Genomic DNA, 21,627 nt, shown 5'->3' on the forward strand with positions numbered 1-21,627 from the left:
ACGACATAAATTTCTCCGATGTTATAAATGCATCGATGAAAACTTACCGCGTTATTGGCTTTTCCCACTTTAAACATACCTACTCTAGGACTCAGCGTCGTCGATTTCCGTTCTTCCTGACCCTCTCAGGAATCTGGGTGATCGATAAATGTAAAATTACGCCACTACCACATACCTACGGCATATGCATATTACCGGTGAATTCTATTCACGAAAATTTATTTTATTTATATTTTTTATTTCCTCGATGAATTTATACAGCTCAAGTAACAACCTCGGAAGCATCTCCGGATCGCTTCTTTTCGAACGGGATACGATTCCGAACAGAAATCCCGTACGTCTGATATCCGCGCTCCGTTCAAAAATCAATCAAATATCTGGAAGAACGAAAATTCCATTTCAAGGTTGTCAAATTCGCTGAAATTGATTTATACGTAGCTATACGTCCCTTCCGTTCGAATCTAATTCTGCCTTTTTTTATACAAGCTATGTAATACTTACGCAAAAATATACCGATGCAATCGATGTATACTGTTCGGGACTTCCGTTCGGTAACGAGAAAAAAAAAAAAAAAAAAGAGGAAGAGGGAGAAAAATTTGTCGAAGAATATTTTTCGATATGAAGTTTCATGCAGAAGGTCAAAGTGCTCGGAAGCGCAACAAAATAGGAAGAAATATCTCGTTTACTTTTCCGTCCAAAAATATATGGCGAATATATTTTTACACACCTATTATTACACGTGTTGTCACACCTCGCGTCCCGATTCGATAGTTTTTCCAAAATATTTCAGTCAGGGTGAATAAATTGTGAAACTTTCGTAGCCGGTGGCGAACAAAAGATAAACAAAAATAGAAGAGATAACAAGAAAACTATTTAACGTAGTAGTGGATATAAAGCCGGGGTAACTTTTCGTCGGAACAAGCTTTAGGGTAACCCGGTCGTGATCTGACTGCAGCTATCGCGCGTCCTGTACCAGAAAACGTGGTAGCCGTATACCGGAGATGGTGGCTTAACCTGCCACCCCAAGAATCGTTGGAATTCCGCGTGTTTGTTTAATAAACAGGACCAGATCCTTATCCCCTGCCCATACGAGCCGCAGAGCCATTTATTACCTACCGGTATTCCCACGATTTTGGCACATCTCCATTCAAAGAGCTCGGCAAGGGTCCGCGTTACAATGAACGGGGATACTGCCGCGTACACGTCGTATAACCGTCGAAATCGAACTTTTGCAAGGTATACCAGAAATGGCGAGGAACGCGTCTGCCTCGGGTTGGTTTTTTTTTCTGTCGTTTCTATTTTTTTACTCGACGAGTCAATCGTGGGATCAAATGTCGGGTGATAAAAAAGAAGAAGTTGAAACAATATAGAAAATGATCGGCTCTTTCAACCCCTGAATTTTTGAAATTTGACAGCGTACTTTCATCTTAATAACTATTTGTTCGTAAATGAACGCTTTTGAAACAAAGCGAAGCTCGCTCAAGCAGTTTCAGGGCGATAGAATCCCGTGGGAATGGAGGTAGTAAAAGTTGAAACAGTATCGCACCTATACGGTGTGAAAATTGCACCGCAATATACACCGGGTGACGTAATTGAGTCACTGCACTGCGGGTGAGTTATTATAATTTCAAAGAAAACTGGAACGTATACCTTACTCAATTTCCGTACACTGTGTTAAAGCTCGGTAAACGATATACCGTGTTAAGTATATGTACGTGCATGTGCCGCGCAGGATTTTGTTATTGTTTCCAGCGAACGGTCGCGATTAATGAACGTGCAACAGCAGCAACGCCGACGTTTATATGTATACGCGGAATAATAAAAATCACGCGATCCCCGGTAGTGGCGCACCTTTTATATCGGAGTCCTAGATTTTATTTATATATTGTTTGTAAAAGTAGCCCCCGTGGCACGCGTGTTGTTTTGCAGTCGCGAAGAATATTGCGGTTGACCCATTTCGCGTTATGTACGTACCGCGATTTTTCTACTTTCTTTTTCTAATTCAGAAGTTTTTTTTTTTTTCATCCAACGAGGTAAGTACGCCTTTGACCGGTCAGGAGTACCCGCTACCTCGTATGTGAAACGGTATCAACCGGAGACATTTTTTAATTTATCGTTCCGAAAATAGCCAATTCTTCGGCAAACGAAATCCTATATACATGAATTGTGTGCATGAAATCGCATCGCGTAAGTAGCCAGCTAACTGCTCAACTTTTATTTAAAAGTTGAAGCTCGTTACCCGATCGAATGAACAACCCGGGCAGACGGAAGGCGCGATAATTTTATCCTTATAGGGATGCAAATTTCTGAGCTTTTGATCCCGCGTCACAGTCGTCCGTCGTTCCCTGCACGCGGGTAACATTTTGCCCTAAACTTTTCGACCTTCCTTTGTCTTTCATCCCCATTTCATTTTTTAATTTTTTTTTTTCTACCAAATTGAATTCAATGGCGCGTACAGTGACTATTATACAATAGAAGGGTTAGCAGTTCCGCGTTTTGTCAGCCTGCATATTATACCCGTGTATACCTGTGCGAAAACTCTGGGGCTCGAGGCGAACGTCGAACAAAAAAAAGATGTACAACAATCCTGTTAAAAGTTCGCGATACTCGGAGGGTTGACGCGAGATGTTAACGGTCTGATTGTGTATACGAGGTAAAATTTACGAAATACGAAGCAAATGATTCGGGCAAAGAAAAGAAGAGAGAAGATGGAGGAAGGGAGAGGAAATAATCACGGAATAACTTTTTCCGATTAGCTTTGGGTTACGTGTATACGTGGCGCCTCGCGATCACCCTGATTACTAATTAAAAAATCTTTCGCGCGCGAAAGACGTTTTAAGAAATTTTGAGATAAAAGTCGTAACCTCCGTATGTACAATGCGATAAGTGGGACGAAGTGAAGAGTTTCCAAAGTTTCGAACACCATTAGGCCCCTTTACTTTGGTTAATTTCAAAGATGCCGTAAATTAGTCGTTCCCACTTTGAATTTTACGAGGGTTATAGGTGTGTAACTTATAGGAATACCACGCTCGTGGCTCATATTATTAATTCGCGATTCCCCCTCTATTTTTTCTTCGATCTGTAGGGTAGGAAGAAATTATTCTTATGGATTTACTCTCGACCAAAGAATCGATAACAAGAGACGTCGTGTACATTATTCAAATTTTATGAAAAATTTATTCAATCTTTTTCACCCTCTCAAAATGAAGATGGCCGATGATATATATTTCGGCAAAATGCACTTCGCGGCGTCGTAACTATAAAAACTGTCAGTTTGTACAACGATAAAAAACGAAAAAAAAAAAAAAAAAAAGCAGAGGCAGCTGATAATAGGTAAAAAAGCAAACAAATTAGATGGGCACACAAAAAAAGGAGATTATGGCTTACGTTGGATGAGCAATTCTGCGTGAAATATAAAACGTTTGAAGATTATCGAATGCGAGAAAAAAACGCGCGTTTTTTCTTTGATTTTTGTTTCGAATTTAATCGCCACATGTGCAGTATCTAATAAAGGATAGATTGAAGGGGATAACCAGTAATTCGAGCTTTCTATATAGCTGAAAAATAACGATTGACTTTCTGACTTTGAAAAAAATTTTAGAAAAATTTCACGTCACAGAGCTGATAACAGGTTCAAATATTTACTTCGTTGTTACCACCTCGAAATATCGTCGTGTATGAACAATCCACAATTTTTTTTCCCAGTTTTTTTTTCTTTAGACCGAAATTATATTGAATTACGCAACCTGTACGTTAACCGCGGTCTCGAATCACCGCACGTGATATTTTATTCGTGAAATATTGAGAAAAACTATCGACCCACTCTTGTAATTACCCGAAAACATATTTTTTCTCCACCGCTGAATTATTCACGTTCGACTAATTGCGACTGAGAAATTTAAAAAAAAAAAAAAAAAAAAATAGGCAAAAAATGGCAGATCAATAAGGCGGACCGTTAATTGAAATCTGAATGACAAAGCGACCGACAGGAAAAATGAGAGTAAAAAAACGATGGACCAGTCTTTTGATTAAATCTTTGGTTTTTCGGTTTATAAGTTTTTTAATTGATTCAAACAGATGCTCGGCGAGGCCTTCTTTTGTTCGAATTTTTTATTCCTCGTCCTCATAATTTCGAACGAATCGCTCTCCCGCGCCAACGCGGGCAGACGTCGTATTGCGCGATAGTAAAAAGCGTCTCCGCCACGATTTGAATCGCAGTTCGTGATACCGCCAACAGATGACTCCTGGACGAAATAATACTCGCAAGTGAAAACTGTCAATTTAAATACAAAACCACGGAGCGAACCGCGGACTCTTCATAAAGGGTGCTCGCCACCTCAATGGCGCGTCAGTTCGATTCAGGACTGGCGGGGTATGGCTATCAAGACATACCCAGTACATAATTTTTGTAAACGTGGGGTTGTTGGCTGCCTTTCTCGCACCGACGCCTCCCATCCTGAATACGATAAAACATAAATTGATTGATTAATCAATGAGGTCATTAAGACACCGCGTTATGATCCATTCTCTTTCCTTCCCCTTACACCTGGAAATTGCTGTTCCTCTTGCTCCGAAACTCCAAGGTCACCTAAGTCGCATTAGAACGGCTGGATAGATTAATTTGATTAATTAATCGAAGAGAAAAATACGAAATCAAAACACAGGAGTGCTTGGAATATTCTCATAATTTTTTTCATCGATTAACGAATATCTAGCAATAAGTAAGATTTATCATTCATCATCTCGTTTCGGCCGCTCTGACAGCAGCGACGTGACTGATTGGATGTAAATTGAAGTGGAGCGTTGACAAGTCAAGAGTGTGTGTACCGTGTACCGTGTAGCGGAGACGAAGCGAGATATTACGCGCTCTGAATAACATAAGCCATGTACTTATGACAGTCTATTTTTTCCCTCTCTTCTTTTTTTTACCTCCGTGTGTTGAATTGTCACGGTATTCCACCGTGCAGTACCATACCCACCCTCTGTGCAGGACTCGACGAACGACGCCACGGTGTAGTTCAGAGGAGAGAATGTCGCACGAGCTTCCATTTTTCACTTTTTGCTCCTCTCCATCATTTCTCCTCTTACTTTTCACAATTTCTCATATCTGTCCTCGTTCCGGGGCATCGAATATTTTATCCTATCGTTGTTACGTACCCTTTCACAGAGCTCGACGATTGCACGTTCGGTTTTTTCCCTTCGTTTTTTTTTCTTTTTTTCGCTCTTCTCTCTTCCTCCCTTCCTCGAGATCCTAAACTCCGGAGACCTTCCTCTGTCTCGGGTCCATTTCGACGTACGAGCTCAGAGTTACGACTCCAACTAAGACAGAGCTTAAGTTACGATCCCGTTACGATTTGACCTGGATGTTTTATTCTTAAGCGTGGGTTATATACGTACGTACGTACGTACGTATTATTCGTGTATAAGGGAAATTAGAAACGCGCGGGTAGCGCAGGGGTAGAAATGGAAATGCGAAATTGTCCGAGATAAAAATAACAATAATAACCAACATGAAAAAGCTGGGTACGGGCTAATAAAGGAGACTAGGGGGGTCGAGCGAGCTTTGCGAAAGAAAAAGGAACCGCTCATTTTTATCTTCGGGTAGATAAGTTTCCGAGTTTTCGAGCAAACTTTCCTATGAGGTGTACGAAAAAAAGAGGGGTATATGAAGAAAAACGTGAAAATAGCGCCGATTACTTTCAGACGTCGCTGAACAATCGACGTTTCGAGATGTGTACGAAAACGCGGAAAGAGCAACAAATCCAAATTCAAATCACGGAAACGAAATAATTTCTCAATGAAATGCTCAGAGCCTTTCGAGGTTCTCGAAAATCACCAAATCTGTACAATGAGAAGCTTTCGATCGGAATTCGTTTTTGATTATTTTCAAACCCGAGCTAATTACCTCTCGAAAAATTGCGACCGATACCACGTCCGTACAGGTCGAAGCGAAAATTATTTCCATCATTTTCAACTTTATTATTTCTACCATATTATTTTCTCATCGACTGACAAAATTGCAAAACTTTTTCGAATGAATTTTCAATTTTATTTTCACGAAGATGATTCGTTTCGAATGAAGTAAAAGTAATTTATTAACAGACAAACGAAGGACTGTTTAATCTCCGTGGTTTAAATTAGTGCCAGCTCCTGTAGTCGAGTTTAAATGAAAGCATTATGAAAATGAAATAAATTTTAATAATGCGATTTTAACAAAAACTGAGAGGGCGGAAAAAAAAAAAAAAAGAAAAGAGAAACATCGACGGTAAAATATTCTGTGTATATTTTTTCAACACCGCGCTCTGTTGAACATTCCAGACCAAATATTTGAAATTCCTTTTATACACAGCATCTCTTGAAATAATTTCGATAGATTTTTTTTTGACCTTTCATTTATTTTATTTCAACGCAGTGAAAATTCAGATCCAAATTCATTGCGTAATATAAATAGTCTACGATGATTCTGAGGTCAGTTCACGATCGTACGTAAAAAAATATTTTTGGATTCCAGTGAGTTTGAAGAGAAAAAAAATCAATTTTACCATCGTGAAAAAATATTCCAAAGCTGTATCGATCTTCTCTCGGTTTTGGAAAAACTATTCGACGGGTTGTATGAAGTTTGCAAATTGTTGTTGTTTTTTTTTTATTCACGCGATACGTCGGAATTGGCGAGACTTCGTCGATTTTTTTGATTTTTCTTTTTCACACGATTTCCGCAAGTTTACATAATTTAATTATGAGGGAATTAGTGTCAGTAAGTTTGTAACCGGTCTAAGGTTCTAAACGTATCATGATAAAGAAAAAGAACCGGTTATAGTTACTCAATTTTGTCGCAGAAAAACTCATAAGGAAAAGATCCGTAGGGGATTTAAGCTGATCCTCGCAGATCGGTATATATATATCTCAGGTCTTCAATTTTCGTGGGAATATTTCGTTTGAATGATACAAATATATCCACGGTATAAATTTGTCGTTAAAATGTCATTTGCGTAATTTTCAGTCGCATTAATTCGTGAAACAATCGCTGCCATTATTTATGTAAACTATTTTGCGGAATCCTTCCGTATGTAGTAACCGGATTCACTTGGAGGGCTTTAGGTTTGCAAAGTTCTCGACAAATTTGATCATCGGAAAGGCAAATGTCGTACTATATACACACATAAATATATTATACGCAAGGTTGTATAGGCATCAAAATACTTGCGGATTTCACTCTATCTTTGACAAGTTTCCGCCAGCGGATCTTAACTCACTTACCATACCTCGAGGGAAAACTTCGATCCTACGTATGCAAAATAATACAACATGATATAACATTTTGTTGTGTGCACAGCATATGTACAGAGGTATACGGAAATTTTTGGGTCCCCTCGTAACCGGGAGGGTTATTAGCTATTGAATGATTAAGGCCTAACTTACATCGTAAGTAATCCCCATGATCCAAAATTATTCACAGGGTAGCTTAGACGATCAGAAGCGATTTTAAAATGGATAAATCAATTAATGAGAAGTGGGGAAAAAGCAAAGATTTTTTTATCGCAATTCGGAATGAATCTTTTACTTTTAATTATCCAAGGTACAGAATCTCTCTCTGCCGTGATCGCACGAATAAAAATTGCGTCACTCCTTGGATTTTTTTCAATTTTTGAGTCAGAAATAAAAAAATTTTATATGCTTTTTTTCTTGTATTTTGATTTAGATGGCGGGATCGATTTCCTTCCGTACTTGGTTTTGATCTATTCTCGATTTTTGAGCAAAAAATAAATCATCTTTTTAATTGGGTTTAATATACTTTTCTGACGTATTTTGACCTCAGGAATCCAAATCTGAAAGAAAAATTGTGCCATCTCTAAAATTGACCGAGTTATCGCCAATTTTCGGCTTTTTGGGGTCAAAAATAAAAAATTGATTTTTTAGTCTATCTTTATGTAATTTGAGCTCAGGAATCCGAATCTGGAAGAAAAATTGGGCTATCTTCAAAAATGACCGAGTTATCCTCATTTTTTCGCATTTTTTGGTATAAATTTGAGAATATCTCAAAGGGAAAAAATCGTAGCTCGATTTGGACAACGGATTCGTGTTCCTGGGGTCAAAATACATTAGAAAAGTGCCATACGATCAATTTTTAAAAATAAAAATTTTTGGCCAAAATTTGAAAAAATCGTAAGGGGTACCCCTTGGAAAAATCTCAAATTTTGACCAAAAATTTTTATTTTTTAAAATCGATCGTATGGCACTTTTCTTACGTATTTCGACCTCAGGAACACGAATCCGTTGTCCAAATTGAGCTACGATTTTTTCTCTTCGAGATATCCTCAAATTTATGCCAAAAAATGCGAGAAAATGGGGATAACTCGGTCATTTTTGCAGATAGATCAATTTTTCTTCCGGATTCGGATTCCTGAGCTCAAATTACATTAATATAGACTAAAAAATCAATTTTTTATTTTTGACCCCAAAAAGCTGAAATTTGGCGATAACTCGGTCAATTTTAGAGATAGATCAATTTTTCTTTCAGATTTGGATTCCTGAGGTCAAAATACGTTAGAAAAGTGCCATACGATCGGTTTTAAAGATACTTCATTTCCGGCTCAAAAATCGAAGAAAACCAAAGGAGTACAAGAGATGCGAAATTCAAATTGCGATAATAACAACGTACACTGAGCTCGCGCGCGCAATGCTAGTAAAGAACACAAGATTTATACACTTTACAAGGAGGGATATTTTTCGTGTACATGTTTTACGTATTCAGTGTATTGTGAGAAAAACGGAAAAGGAAGTGATGTATTTTTTCGTATCGTCGCGGTAGGAGGGGTCGCACGTTTTCGCGTGGGGTGATTCGTGAAAAATAACCGACGCACCAACCGTCGTACGATACGAAACAGGTGTTGAACGTTGGTTCTTTCTTTTTACGTTTCACGGGGAAGACCTACCCTTCTCGCTCCCGAATACGTCTACTTACCTTTTTCTCTTGGGGAATAAACTCGAGGGAATAAAATTTGGCAACTTTTATATCCTCGTCCCTCGACGAGTCTCCTTCCGACTATTATACCGGTTTTTTTTTTTTTTTTTTCTTCTTCTCCGCTACCTATAATATATACCGTGGGACGATTAATCTCAATTTTCTTGGCACTTGACTCTCGCATCTTTTTTACCTTTTCTTTTTCGATGTCTTTTTCCGTCCAGTTTTCCTTTCTTTTCTTCCTCATTCCTCAATTTCAATACTTTAGCGATGGATCATTCCCCATATCGTATGCCCACATCTCCGATGTATCGTACGTGGACATAATTTATTCAACGATGTTCTCTCGTCACGGGTATCAACGGAATTTCGTCTGGTTGGAAAATTTTTCAAAAGTATTTCAAAGCTCGGTAAAGCGCTTGGTCGTTTTTCAACGACGTAGGTACGTACGTGTATTTTCTCATACGATACGGTGCACTTCGCGGGTGCTCGGATTTCCTTGCTGAAAACCTAACCGCGCGCCGCAAGCTCGATATCGAGGTAACGTGTGGCGTATACCTACGCATAACGAGGGTTCTTCGAAGGTGTAAAATGTCGCAGGTATCGCATCGAGCGATAATTGGAACTCGCCATTTCGAACCTCTTAGAATCACAAGCTTCGCTCGGTCGAACGTTATATGGAAATAGGTAAGCCGGAAATACATATTTATTCACCCAAAGACCGATATTAGGTGCTAGAACGTGCGCCGGAATCATTCGATCGAATTAACTAGGATCACATGCAGTATGCGCCCATTTATCAACCGTTGGGTGTTGATAATCGCATAACGAAACGTTAACGTCGCTTCACGGGTGGGAGTCTCTTCGTAAAAATATAGGCGTAGATCGAATCGATTCGTTTCTGTACACGTCCGGCATGAATTCAGAGCTTGAGCTTTTTTCATGGAAATAGAAAACTGTCGAAAGCTTATTCCGTGGGAGCTTGAAGGAAAGTGGTGCGCGAACAAATCATTCCTCGTAAGCTGTCGCACGTGTGCGGTGTAGTACACGCGTTAAATTCGTAATCCGCAGTTAAACGCTTCACTATTTCGGAATAGCCGCACACCCTTGTTATACGCGCTTCCGGTTCGCGAGTGTGAGAGCTCGTATTCGTTGATTCCATTCAAATGAGCTCAGTTTATAAATTCCAGAATAGAACTGCAGATCTGAATTATTCGTTCCGTAAATATAATTCGTCAAAATTGGCAAAAAAAAAAGGATGCAAAAAAAAAAACTAGGAAGCAGACTGCAGAGATTTACCTTACTTCGAACAGAAATAACGATGCTCATATTTCTGCAGTGTATAAAATCTCCATGCGGGATGTGCAAAAAATAGAGATAGAAAATAGTGGGTGTAAGTTTACAATGAAAATGGGTATCCCTGTAAATTTCTCTCATGGATTTCATTATTCGAAATTGGACGCTGCCCGTTACGCGATGAGGAAATTTTGCAAATGGAATGTAGAAGATTGAGGTTTGGGATCGCACAAGAAAAAAAGAAAAACTCTAAGGATTCGAAAAAGAAAAGGAAATAGAAAATCCATTAGGATCACCGACCTTTTCTACCCCTGCCACGATTTGTTTTTTTTTTACTTTTCTTTTTCGGTGAAAATACAATACGTGAGATGTATAATATACCTATATGTATAAAGCATGTGAAATATATGCGGAGTTGATGAATGTATAATGCTCAACTTACCAGTTTCCATTTCATCACTCTACTTCCCAATCTCCAGAGTACATCGTTGATGGATGTCTGCAGCTTCGTGCCAATATAATGTGCCCTCTAATTAGGGAATAGCCAAATAAAAGGGAAAACCAATTCGAATAACAACTCATTTGATTCGACAGAGTTTGTTTGCAATTCTCAGAAGCAATCTGTGCTTTCAAATTCGACTCTTTGTCGAGTCGGTTATATTATACAGTTTGCAGAATACGTCATTAATCATTCCGAGCATGAGGTTCGTTCGTAACAAAAAAAAAAAAAAAAAAAAAAAGATTTTTAAATAAGCTTTTTTTCAATCATTTTTCTTCTTTTTGATCGACGATGAAAGGCCGGTATTCGTAAATATGATGAACGTTATTTACATAGAAACGGATCGGGAATGAATAGCCTAATTTATGAAGTACATGGAACTCGGGATCGACCGTATTTTTAGAGAAATTAATTATTTTATTCCTCCGTCAGATCGAATGATATATACGAAATCGCTAAAAATACGTGGAGCACGTGCGGCCTTAGGGAGGATAATCTGCTAGTCGCGTTAACATTTCTCGAATTCTGTATCATAGAAATAATAATGAACTTCCCGTACATCCCGTTCGATATATAATTTTCAAGGTTTCATCTCGATTTCCGTATTTGAAATTCGGCGAAATTATGGTGCGAAATTGACGTCTGGAACGAGAAATGAACCTGCCATACGGAAATGACGACCCTTTCACATAATTTGAAATTCAGAAACCAAGGACATAGGGTTCTCATCGTAATACGGTATACACGCGGATGTATCGCCGATCCAGATGAACCTGACATTTACTCGGCATACCTCCCAATTTCCCACGCACTTACTTCAACGTTGGACTACCTACCGCGTTTACCGACCCTATTGGAGTAGAATAAAATACGATATACAAGAAATTCTATTTCCGTGATTTTCTTCACCCTCGACGAATATAAAAATTGAAAATAGATTTTCTAGCGAACACCATCCGCCCAGCACATCCGGTTACTCGTGACATTTCGTAAAATTTTTAGGGGGAAAAAAGAATGACCAAAAAAAAAAAGCTCAATTCAACTCACCCCTGACGTATTTCGCACCAAGATTTCCGATATACTTCGTATGAAAAAATAAAAAATAAATAAATTAAACAACACCGTACTCAGTTGTTTCAAAATTAGTAGCGCTGGTAGTTTTGAATGCATCGACGATGACATGGCTACCTGATTTAATTCGCTGATGAATTTTCACTTCGACTCCATAATTATTTCGCATTCGTTGCACTCCTACAAGCGGCTTTGCGAAAGAAAATTGTCGTTTATGCATTCAGGGGTGTTGAAATTTTTTTTTTTCATGTATATAAAAAAAAAGCGAGCTATATAAGAACGCGTGGGATGTGGCGTGGGTTGAATAATTCTATTTTGCATTTAGTGGCCTGTGTACCGCAGCGGCACTAGTTTGTTTTGCACTTCCCCCTGGCAATGGTTTGAATTATGTGTGGGAAAACATGGTACATACATGCGTACAGGCGCATAGCCATGTGTTGTTACAACGAGAAACGTACGGCATAACGCGTGTACGTGTAAGTAGAGTTACATCTATGCACGTACAGCGAGGTGCATGTGCAACGTTTTGCACCGCGTAACTGGCTGATAACTGTCTTTCGGAGTATACGTATAGAGTGAACTAAAATAACAATAAAAGCGAACGACGGGCGAACGAAACGAATAGCTGTAAGTTGCTCGAAGGTATACATATAGTTTACGCGATGCAAGTATAAAACCCACTTGAGCAAGGGCTTATATATATACATATACATTAAGTTGGTGAAGTAACGTTAGTTGTGCACTAAAACTGTACCCGCCCCATGACTTTATGTTTGGCCGTTAAACAAAGACCGCTTAAAACGACCGTGTAAAAATTATAACCGTACACCTATTATTATACCAACCGGAAAACATTCGCAAACCCGAAAACCCATTCGCGAGCTCTCTAATATTACACCGCCGCCGATCGTTTGTACTCCCAAGCATTTTTGGGGTCAGTCCCGAGGGTTGGTCAACCCGGGCTCTTCACCTCGTCGAAAAGATGATATTTATTTCGTACAACGAACAATGATTATGAAATAATTTTTTTCTCAATTTAAATCTGTAGCTCAATCTTTTCAATTTTTTTTTGTTCTATTCTCTTCTTAGGATTAGAGATTTTGAATCAAGAAATTGTTTGGTTATTGTACCGAAAAAAAAAAATAACGAACATAATTAAAAAAAATCTCATTTCCTCACTTATTGTTAATCTGACGTTCGTTCGTTACAGACTTCGGCTTGAACGAAGAGAAGAAAATTAATAAACTAATACGCTTTTGTCGGCGAATCTTTTAATTTCTCGTTCGTTGGTTTTCTTTTGTTCTTTTTTTTGTACATTAAAACGAAGTATCGTGTTATAGAATTTTACGACGCATAGTTTTCCATATCGACGGGGTTTTAACTTAGGGAGAAACTTTGCGCAACGCTTCGAATCTGTTTACTCGACAAACAAATTAATTACCATATCGGAAGGCGACCCACGTCGCCTAATGTACTCGTAAAGCTCGCAACGGTCTTCGTTAAAAAATCGGAGAGCGTACACGAAAAATCTCATTTTTTTCCCCCTATAATTTGTCCGGTTTTATCATTTCATTTTGTCCGTCCACAAAGAGCATTGGGAAATATATCTTCATAAATGTATAACACATCGTTACCTCGTCATTATTAATACAACTGGGGGTCGACTGCGGAGTCTAATCTTTTCGTGCTCATCGGTCGTGAATATTTAAACGCTTTCCTTGTCATAAGCCGTGAAACTCCGCTGCCGCGAATATTGTAAGGGTGTGGAAAGAATGAGAGAGAGAATAGAGAAGGTGAAAAACTAAGAAAAAAAACGACAATGGGAGGAAAACGGGTAAAGCGAAACGTGCGTGATAATGAAAATGCTATACCGTATGCGGTCTAACATATGTAATCCAATTAATTGAAAATTTTCTCATTAGTATGCCACCTACCGCGGTTCCCATTTACGTTGAAGAAAATTATTGTTAATATTATTGTTGTTATTACTCTACTTTCTAACTAATTTTTAATGAAACCCCCCAACTGCAGTATATATACCGGACAAGCCGCGTATATTCTCCTCTCGTCTAGTTTATTATTCCATAAACGTAAATTCGCCGTCTATACACAGACCGGTATGTCTAAGGGAATTATTGGTTGGCAAGGGTGCACGGTGTGGAATAAAATTCAACATATTTTCATAAATTCAAACAAACTTTTAGTTGGCATAGGTATCTGATTTTTTAAACTACATAGCATTGGTGAATAGGGTATATATTATTGGCAAAACTTTGCGAAATTTTTTGCTTATTTATTTCCAACTATGTTACATACCAAAATATATTACATACGAATACCGACAGAGTTATGTACTAATTTGTTCTTTAAGCATTTTTTTTTTTCGCTTCGTCTCGACGTGAATTTCAAATACACCAGTCGGAATTTTCCGTTAACTATTGGAAATTCTTCACGTGATTGCGGCACGTTCGTCTTTGAACGAGAATGAAAGACTATAAAGTGAACAGAAAAATAACCTCTCCTCTGATTTATTCTTTTCGTATTTCCATAGTCGGTTATGTATAAGTATAAGTAACGAGAAAGGGTTGCGGAAATCGAGGGTAGCGGGCAACTTTGATATCGTTGTGCAACCTTTGAGGTGAAATACGTTTCCGCGTCGATCGAACGTCCTTTAAAGTTTAACGGAGTTTTGAAAATTATAATAAACGCCTTGAAATACAATCCAATTAAAACAACCCTGTGCCACGTCGAAGCGTTCGAGAGAATTCATAATCACTAGGGTTTCGGGTTCACATTCGTGTCATATATCGTTCTCCACAGAGAATAGAAATGGCTCACATTACACTAACGGTAAATCGGTAATCCCGGTCCAGCTTCCAGGAGATTTTTTTCGCCGAATTTATTTTTGAACTCCAAGAAACGACGTCGTCAGCGTTTATTCCGTACAAGAAATACGCGTACCAGACTCGACTGTTTTTTTTGCTAAGATGAAGAACCCGACACAATACGATCGTCGCTGGTTTGAAAAAGGTATTTTCCTTTGAGGGTCGAACGCACGAGCCACCCGTGTATAAAAAAATGTAGGTTACAGCCCTTGTGTATCTACATGTTACACATATGGACCCATAAAGCCACACGTGGGAAAAGTTTATTGCTCGATTTGAATCCATTTCCTCCGGTAAGGTGCTCGAAGGTTTTTATCCAGGTACATTATCCGATACAGGCGAGTTGTAGGGGGGGGAAAGTTGTTCGGAAGTTCGGAATTTTTCGCGTGTACGGAAAGTTGAGGAAAAAGGCAATCTTTTAAATTATACTTTGGTCGAACAGTAGTTCTCTTCGGCCCAGGAAACGGAGAAAACTTTCTCTCACTTCTTATCACGCGGCGCGGTGTGTGTATTGGAGATTTTATTGTATACTCCTTCTATTTTCTCATTCTCATTTTCTCGTAATTTTCCAATCTTATACGCAGAGGTGTCGACGATCGTTCCGCTGACTCGACTAACTCTAGAATTTACTCGTCGCTCGATACTCTAGCTCACACGAACGGAGTTAATCCCTTTTTTCCTATTATATTTAATTTAACGAGCGTTCCAAGAATCCTAGAGCAAATATCAACTGATAAGAAAATCCGTCATTCGCTATCACGCGTGGTACGGCGTATCCTGCACACGACGCGGAAGAAGGTGAATCAAATCAGAAAGATAAGCGTATCGTAGCGAGAGATGAAAATATCAATGTCACGATCACGCTGTCTGAAGAGAACTTCCTTTTTCGTTAAAGATCTAATATCTGAGATTTACAATTTTCCCGAGGAAATGAAAATATATATTTTGTCGACCGGAATGCTTTTTTTTTCTTCCGAAATATTCCGTCTGACATAAAAATAATTTCCTTCGTACGGTTGAGAATTTTTTTTTCACAATTGTACGCACATACGTATGTATACATACGTGTAGCAATTTTCCAGTTTCTCTTTTAATATACAGAGGACTTTCGAAACTAATTTTTTCTCAGGTGCGGTAAAAGAAATTAATAACGATAAATTCTTCGAGAAACAGAAGGAACCATCTGAGATACGTGACTGACCTTTATTTTTCCACACAGCTGTCGCAATTGAACGCCGTGTATGGCCGTTCCAGATCACGTAACGTTCTGAAGTATGACCAAAAAGTAAAAAGAGGAATAAACGCTCTGATAATAATGTTAAAAAAAAGAATAATATAACTTGGATGGAAAAACTGTAACTTGACCCAGTCTTCTCGACGGTTTGAAATCACTCCTTTACCGTAAAACATTACGCACTTCGGGTTCGGTGCATGGTAAAAAAAAATGAAAGAGAAGATTTTTATAAATCAAAGATGTTCCGAATTCTTGAAATTCCAGGGAAGCTACGTCCGAGTTCTTCAATTTATCTTTGGAGTATCGATATTATCTTAATCGTAATTGAATTCGAGTATCCAAACTCGTCTGAATGTTAATTATATATTTATATACTCAGAGTATAGTTATATTATCTTGTTAAATTCACGTGGCTCACGCCCTCTAAAGCATAACGGGGCTAATTTAATCACTTCGAAACTCGGAGCAGCTGAACCTATAGTTAAAGTTTAAAGCAACAAATTTTGTCGTCCGCCGATTTTTAACGAGCAAAAAGAAAATGTTACCCTTACTTTTTCACCGCACCTAGTCTCGAATCTTATCAAACATCCGAATTTCTTGGTGTTTTTTTTTTTTTTTTTCTCTTATCTCTGAATCCTTTACAGAATCTAAAGATGGAGAAAAATTTTGTGTTGGAAATGATGTAACGAATTATATCCCCCCTTTGCGTCGATTGCGAATATCATGTGTTACTTTTTTTGACAAAGTAGAATTAGTCAAGAAAACGAAAAACGAATGAAGAGAAAATTAAAAAGAACAACCTGCAGTTAAATAGGCGAAAAATTCTAAAAGCCAATTTTCTTGATTCCTTTATTATTCTAAACGCAATTATTCGAATGTACCAAGGGGAGAAAATCAGAGAAATAATGAAAATGCAAAAAAAAAAAGAAAATAAATAAATCACGAATTGTGTTCATTCAGTCCGGAGTTCAGGCCTCATAACATCGCGGTGAAAATTTAATTAACGTCAAGCCGTCTCGCGCCGGATAGACCCTTGATTTTTTCTTTCTCTTGCATTTATTTCGTTCTCTTCGCGTCCCAACCCTTATTGTATTATAATGAAAGAAAGTCACATCCAAAGGAGAATCCTTCACCTCTGTTCCATTAATTAGTAACACCGGTAGATCCGAACAAAAGTGCGACGAACTGAGGAATCGAGAACCGGCTATTAAATTGTAGCCCGGAGAATTTCCTCGAAATTTCCCTACGTTTCTCAAATCTATAAATTACACCACTTTCCACATACTATACGTATATCAAACGGAATAATCCAATGGGAACAATAAGCCACGATGAATATTCATTTCGCGACCAGGGCTGCCAAAATTCTACAGCCATATTCAGCTGTACCGTGTCAAAATATGTATATTTGAATTTTTGAAATGAAACGGGCACTATTATACGTACATGTGCACATGTATTCACTTTTCATTTATATATACGATCTGTGTACGCATATACTCTTATTTGCGCGGGTATGTCCGTTGCCGTTGGGCGGACATGCGATACTGTATTATACCTTATGTAATCGAATTCGAGTCATTTATAACAATCCTGACAATTTTCAGGGAATTAATAGATATTCACAAAAATAATTGGTTTATTATTCAATTCCATTAAGTGAAACTGTTCGGTATATTTTCAGTTGGAAACAACGTTGTATATTGTCATTTAACGTTAGCCAGATAATCTACAAAATTACACTGCAGCTCCAATATGAATGTTATGTTTCCTTTAATGAACAAATATTGAATACAAGTTATTATAGGTACACAGTCTCATATTCACCGATAATCGAATGATGCTGATACAAAGCGTCCACTGCACATATTCGTATAATTAAATTGCCTACACGTGATTTCCTACGAAAACGAAATAAAATTTGGAACTTGGATATTCGATGACATTTCCATTCGATCGCTGTTCGCTATCGATTTAATCACGGGATTTGAAATTCTGAGCTCAGTGTACGTAAGATTAAACCGCGAAAGACAAAAGAAGAAAAAAATCAATTTCCAGCCCGAAATTGGAAAAAATCAAAGCTACGATCGTGCAGTGATTGCACATCACAAAGCGAAGGAAACGGAGCAATCCGAACCACGGTCCGCATCTGATTGAATTTTCGTTGCATTTTTGTTACAGACCGTCTCCGTGAGCGTGAGCATTCTCACCCTGACGTTCATTTCGATCGATCGTTGGTACGCGATTTGTTTCCCTTTGAAGTTTAAGTCGACAACTGGACGGGCGAAGACTGCCATAATAATAATTTGGGTCGTCGCTCTGATTTTCGGTGAGTATCCCGATGCAAGTCCACCCACCGCTCCTGAGTTATTTCCCATTGAGTACCAATTTTTCGTTTAAAGCTTCGAGCAGCCTCGTTATGTTTTAACGATTTTATTCATCGGAGAACGATGGAATTAATTTTTTCCGATGAAAAAAAAAATCGGATAAAATATCTTTTAATTTTGCAAAACAGTAAGTTCGATTACCTTTTTCACAGATCTTCCCGATTTGATAGTACTGCAAACGGTGCAACGCAAGCTCAGGGTGGAAACTGTATTTTTTACGCAATGTGCGCCATCCTGGAGTCACCAGAGCGAGGCAACGTTTACCATCGTAAAATTGGTACTTCTATACACGGCGCCGCTCCTCTTCATGAGCATTGCTTACTTGCAAATTGTACGAGTGCTTTGGAGGAGCGACATTCCGGGACACAACTGTGAGTGATACGGCTGATGCAAATCAGGATTCCGATGTTATATTTATCGCCCCGCCACTCGTACACCGATATTGACTCGAATTCTCCGTTTCTTTTTATCCGTAAACCCCCCCCCCCGAGCCAATCCACACGGCAAACCAACCTGAATTCCGAACGAATTTTATTTACTTCACTGTGACATGTATTAGGTACTACCGTTACATGGCATTCAGATCCTACGGTATACCCGTTAACCCTAATAGAATTCCTCGAGTGACATGATCGGTTGAACGAGATAAATAAATTTATAAATAAATATACATGTAAATAACCGTACTCCGAGCGAAAGAAACTTTTGCAATTTTATGTTACATCCCGATGGGTTTGAAGAATAATCGGAACAAAGTATGAAATAATTCGAGTACGAAACTCCCCCGGTTATCTCCTCTATACTTCGATAGCTTTATCTTTCTTATTTTTCAGTAATCGTGAAAAATTTTGTTGAATTACGGTGTCTCGAGCGAACCGCCTCCGGGTATGCGGTGATGAAATTTTCTCCCGAGTAATTGTCTCACTTTGAATGATTTTGATAAATTTGAAAAGCTTGTCAGAGGAACGAAACTTGACGAGGAGCAGGTGAATAACGGCACCGTTTCCATATAGTCCGTATATATAAAGAGGAGATACATGGCATATAGGCGCAAAATATACTATTATAGGAAAATAGGGTATAGCCGAAGGTGGTGTGCGTTATAATACGCGAACTATGTACTTATGCATCACACTCATAGCTGTGCATATATACATACATACGGGCGTAATCTGACTTTCAATCTGTGCAGAGCCAGTGCTCGCTAGAATAATAAACAGAGCTTAAATATAAGTTTATAATATCAGAATTTATTTACGCACAAAAGAGCCCGCGCGCTCTTGGTCACATTTACATACCGTATATACTGCACCTTATATTTATACATAGGTGTATTATAATGTTACATGTGACGTGCGATGCAAGCGCATATATTGTGCAGCGTCAACCGTGCAGTGGGTGTTTTTCACCCACCCGGACGTTGTAACTTGTGTGACAAATAAGGTAATAATGGTCGTTCATGTAGCGCAGATTCTTAACAAGTCGTTGATCCGAATTACAGCAGACGACGAGGATAAACAAGCTGCTCTTGCGGTTTAATAATTGTATAAATTATACGTACCTACACTCCTATTACTCAATGATAGCGCTAAATTGTTAAGTTTGCCTGTCGAGCGATGACTGAAGGCTTGATTCGATCAATGACAAAATTGCTCTTGACGCGTCAGACGAAGATCTGACCGGAATGTAGCGCGGTAACACTTCGATCGTTATTTCCAAGCGAAACGAGCGAAATCTGCTAATGTTTTTTCTCCTTCGATTCGAGGGAGCAATTTCAATTCTACTACAACGCCAATTTCGGGGAATGTTTTTCGAATGTTCACAGTTTCGTTTTCAACCCTCCGTAATTGAAGGTATATTGGGAATCGTTACGCAATCCGAACGGCCGATAACGCTTAATTTTCCATCTATTAGATACCGACACAATATTTCGGTGGTTATCTTGCAGTCATAATTCTTCAAATTGCGAAGTTTTTATTGTCATGAAAGACCAAATGGCGAGCCGATTGTTGAACTAAAAATTACATCGGAAATGCGAGGATACACGCGATATCAACCTTACGCCCTAAATCAACCTTTGTATCATAGATAAATACACCGCTCGGAAAACAAATGTCCGAAAATACGGCAGATATAGTACACAGTAAGCGTGTAATAACGGCGGTAAGAGAAGTGAACAAAGTAACCCAAAGAGGGAGCAAAAAAAAAAAAAAAAAACCCCTTCGTACTTCCCATGGTGAAACCAAAATTTATATATCATCGGCAATTCTGTCCGCAACTTTGAGGACCGCTTGAAATATGTTACGGCCAAACGAAATGTTGTATTACTTGTCCGTCCCGTTGCGAGATGGGAAAAGTTACGTAGCGAAAGTAACGTTATTTAATTTTCTCAGTTCCGACTAGGGGAAGTCACGAGATAGCGACCACCAACAACCCCGGTAATCTCGAGGGTCAGCTACGGTCGAGGAGAAAAGCTGCTAAAATGCTCGTAGCCGTCGTACTGATGTTCGCCGTCTGCTACTTTCCAGTTCATTTGCTGTCCATTCTGAGGTAGATATATACACGCATACTCGCAACGTTACAAGGATGCTATCCGGCGTTCGGGGGGGTCGATGTTTCCTAGGGTGAGGAAGATCACGATCCACCTCAGATTCTACACATACATCCCTCGACCCTCGCCGTTCGGTTACTCGCATGCACGTAATGAAGAAACGAGAGAAATTAGTTTTTTCTCTAGTTTTTGTCAATCATCCGCAGGAGAAATTAATTAAAATCACGCCAACTGCTGGTATAAGTTTTCAAGAAGCTTCAGCTATAACGTACTTGGGGTAAATCGAAAATGGACGCATATACAGACACGCGAGGAAATGAAATAAAGACAGAGTTCAACTCCAACTTCCCGTAGAGCACAGTTCGAATACAGACAATTTCCTAGCGGAGTTTTCATACGAAAGATTCAATTTCACTGCAGTTTTCCGTTTTCTATATACCGGCAGATATATTTTCCTCCGGTATTACAGGTCGCGGACAGACTTTAATATAGATTCGACTTTTTTTTTTTTTTTTTCCTCTGTTATTTTTTTTTCGTTTTTTTCCCTTTTTCAAATTTTCTTCACCCCTTGTTTTCAGGTATACAATCGGGCTGAAAGCGAATCAGACAACGAAAACGGTCAGTCTCTTGGCGCACTGGCTTTGCTACGCGAACAGCGCGGTAAATCCTCTCATCTATAATTTTATGAGTGGTAAGTTGGGTTCATTAATCGATGATAAATTTTACTTCGATTGCACAAGAA

General features: G+C 38.7%; 1 protein-coding gene and 1 non-coding gene across 6 annotated transcripts in view; both read left to right on the top strand.

Moving 5' to 3' along the window:
- The window catches only part of LOC105684691 (orexin receptor type 2-like), a 38,022-nt gene that overhangs the window by 13,320 nt on the left and 3,075 nt on the right, over nucleotides 1-21,627 (top strand). For all 5 annotated transcript variants that reach the window (XM_048649472.1, XM_048649470.1, XM_048649471.1 and 2 more), the window contains 4 exons: nucleotides 18,129-18,276; nucleotides 18,487-18,705; nucleotides 20,728-20,884; nucleotides 21,464-21,576. In XM_048649472.1, coding sequence (XP_048505429.1) covers nucleotides 18,129-18,276; nucleotides 18,487-18,705; nucleotides 20,728-20,884; nucleotides 21,464-21,576 — 637 coding nt within the window. The remainder of the gene's footprint in view (nucleotides 1-18,128; nucleotides 18,277-18,486; nucleotides 18,706-20,727; nucleotides 20,885-21,463; nucleotides 21,577-21,627) is intronic.
- LOC112694955 lies at nucleotides 4,319-4,452 on the top strand. The gene has a single exon (XR_003150264.2). It is a non-coding gene; the product is annotated as a U11 spliceosomal RNA (small nuclear RNA).

The sequence above is a fragment of the Athalia rosae genome, chromosome 2 (assembly GCF_917208135.1).
Source record: "Athalia rosae chromosome 2, iyAthRosa1.1, whole genome shotgun sequence".
Taxonomy (NCBI): domain Eukaryota; kingdom Metazoa; phylum Arthropoda; class Insecta; order Hymenoptera; family Athaliidae; genus Athalia; species Athalia rosae.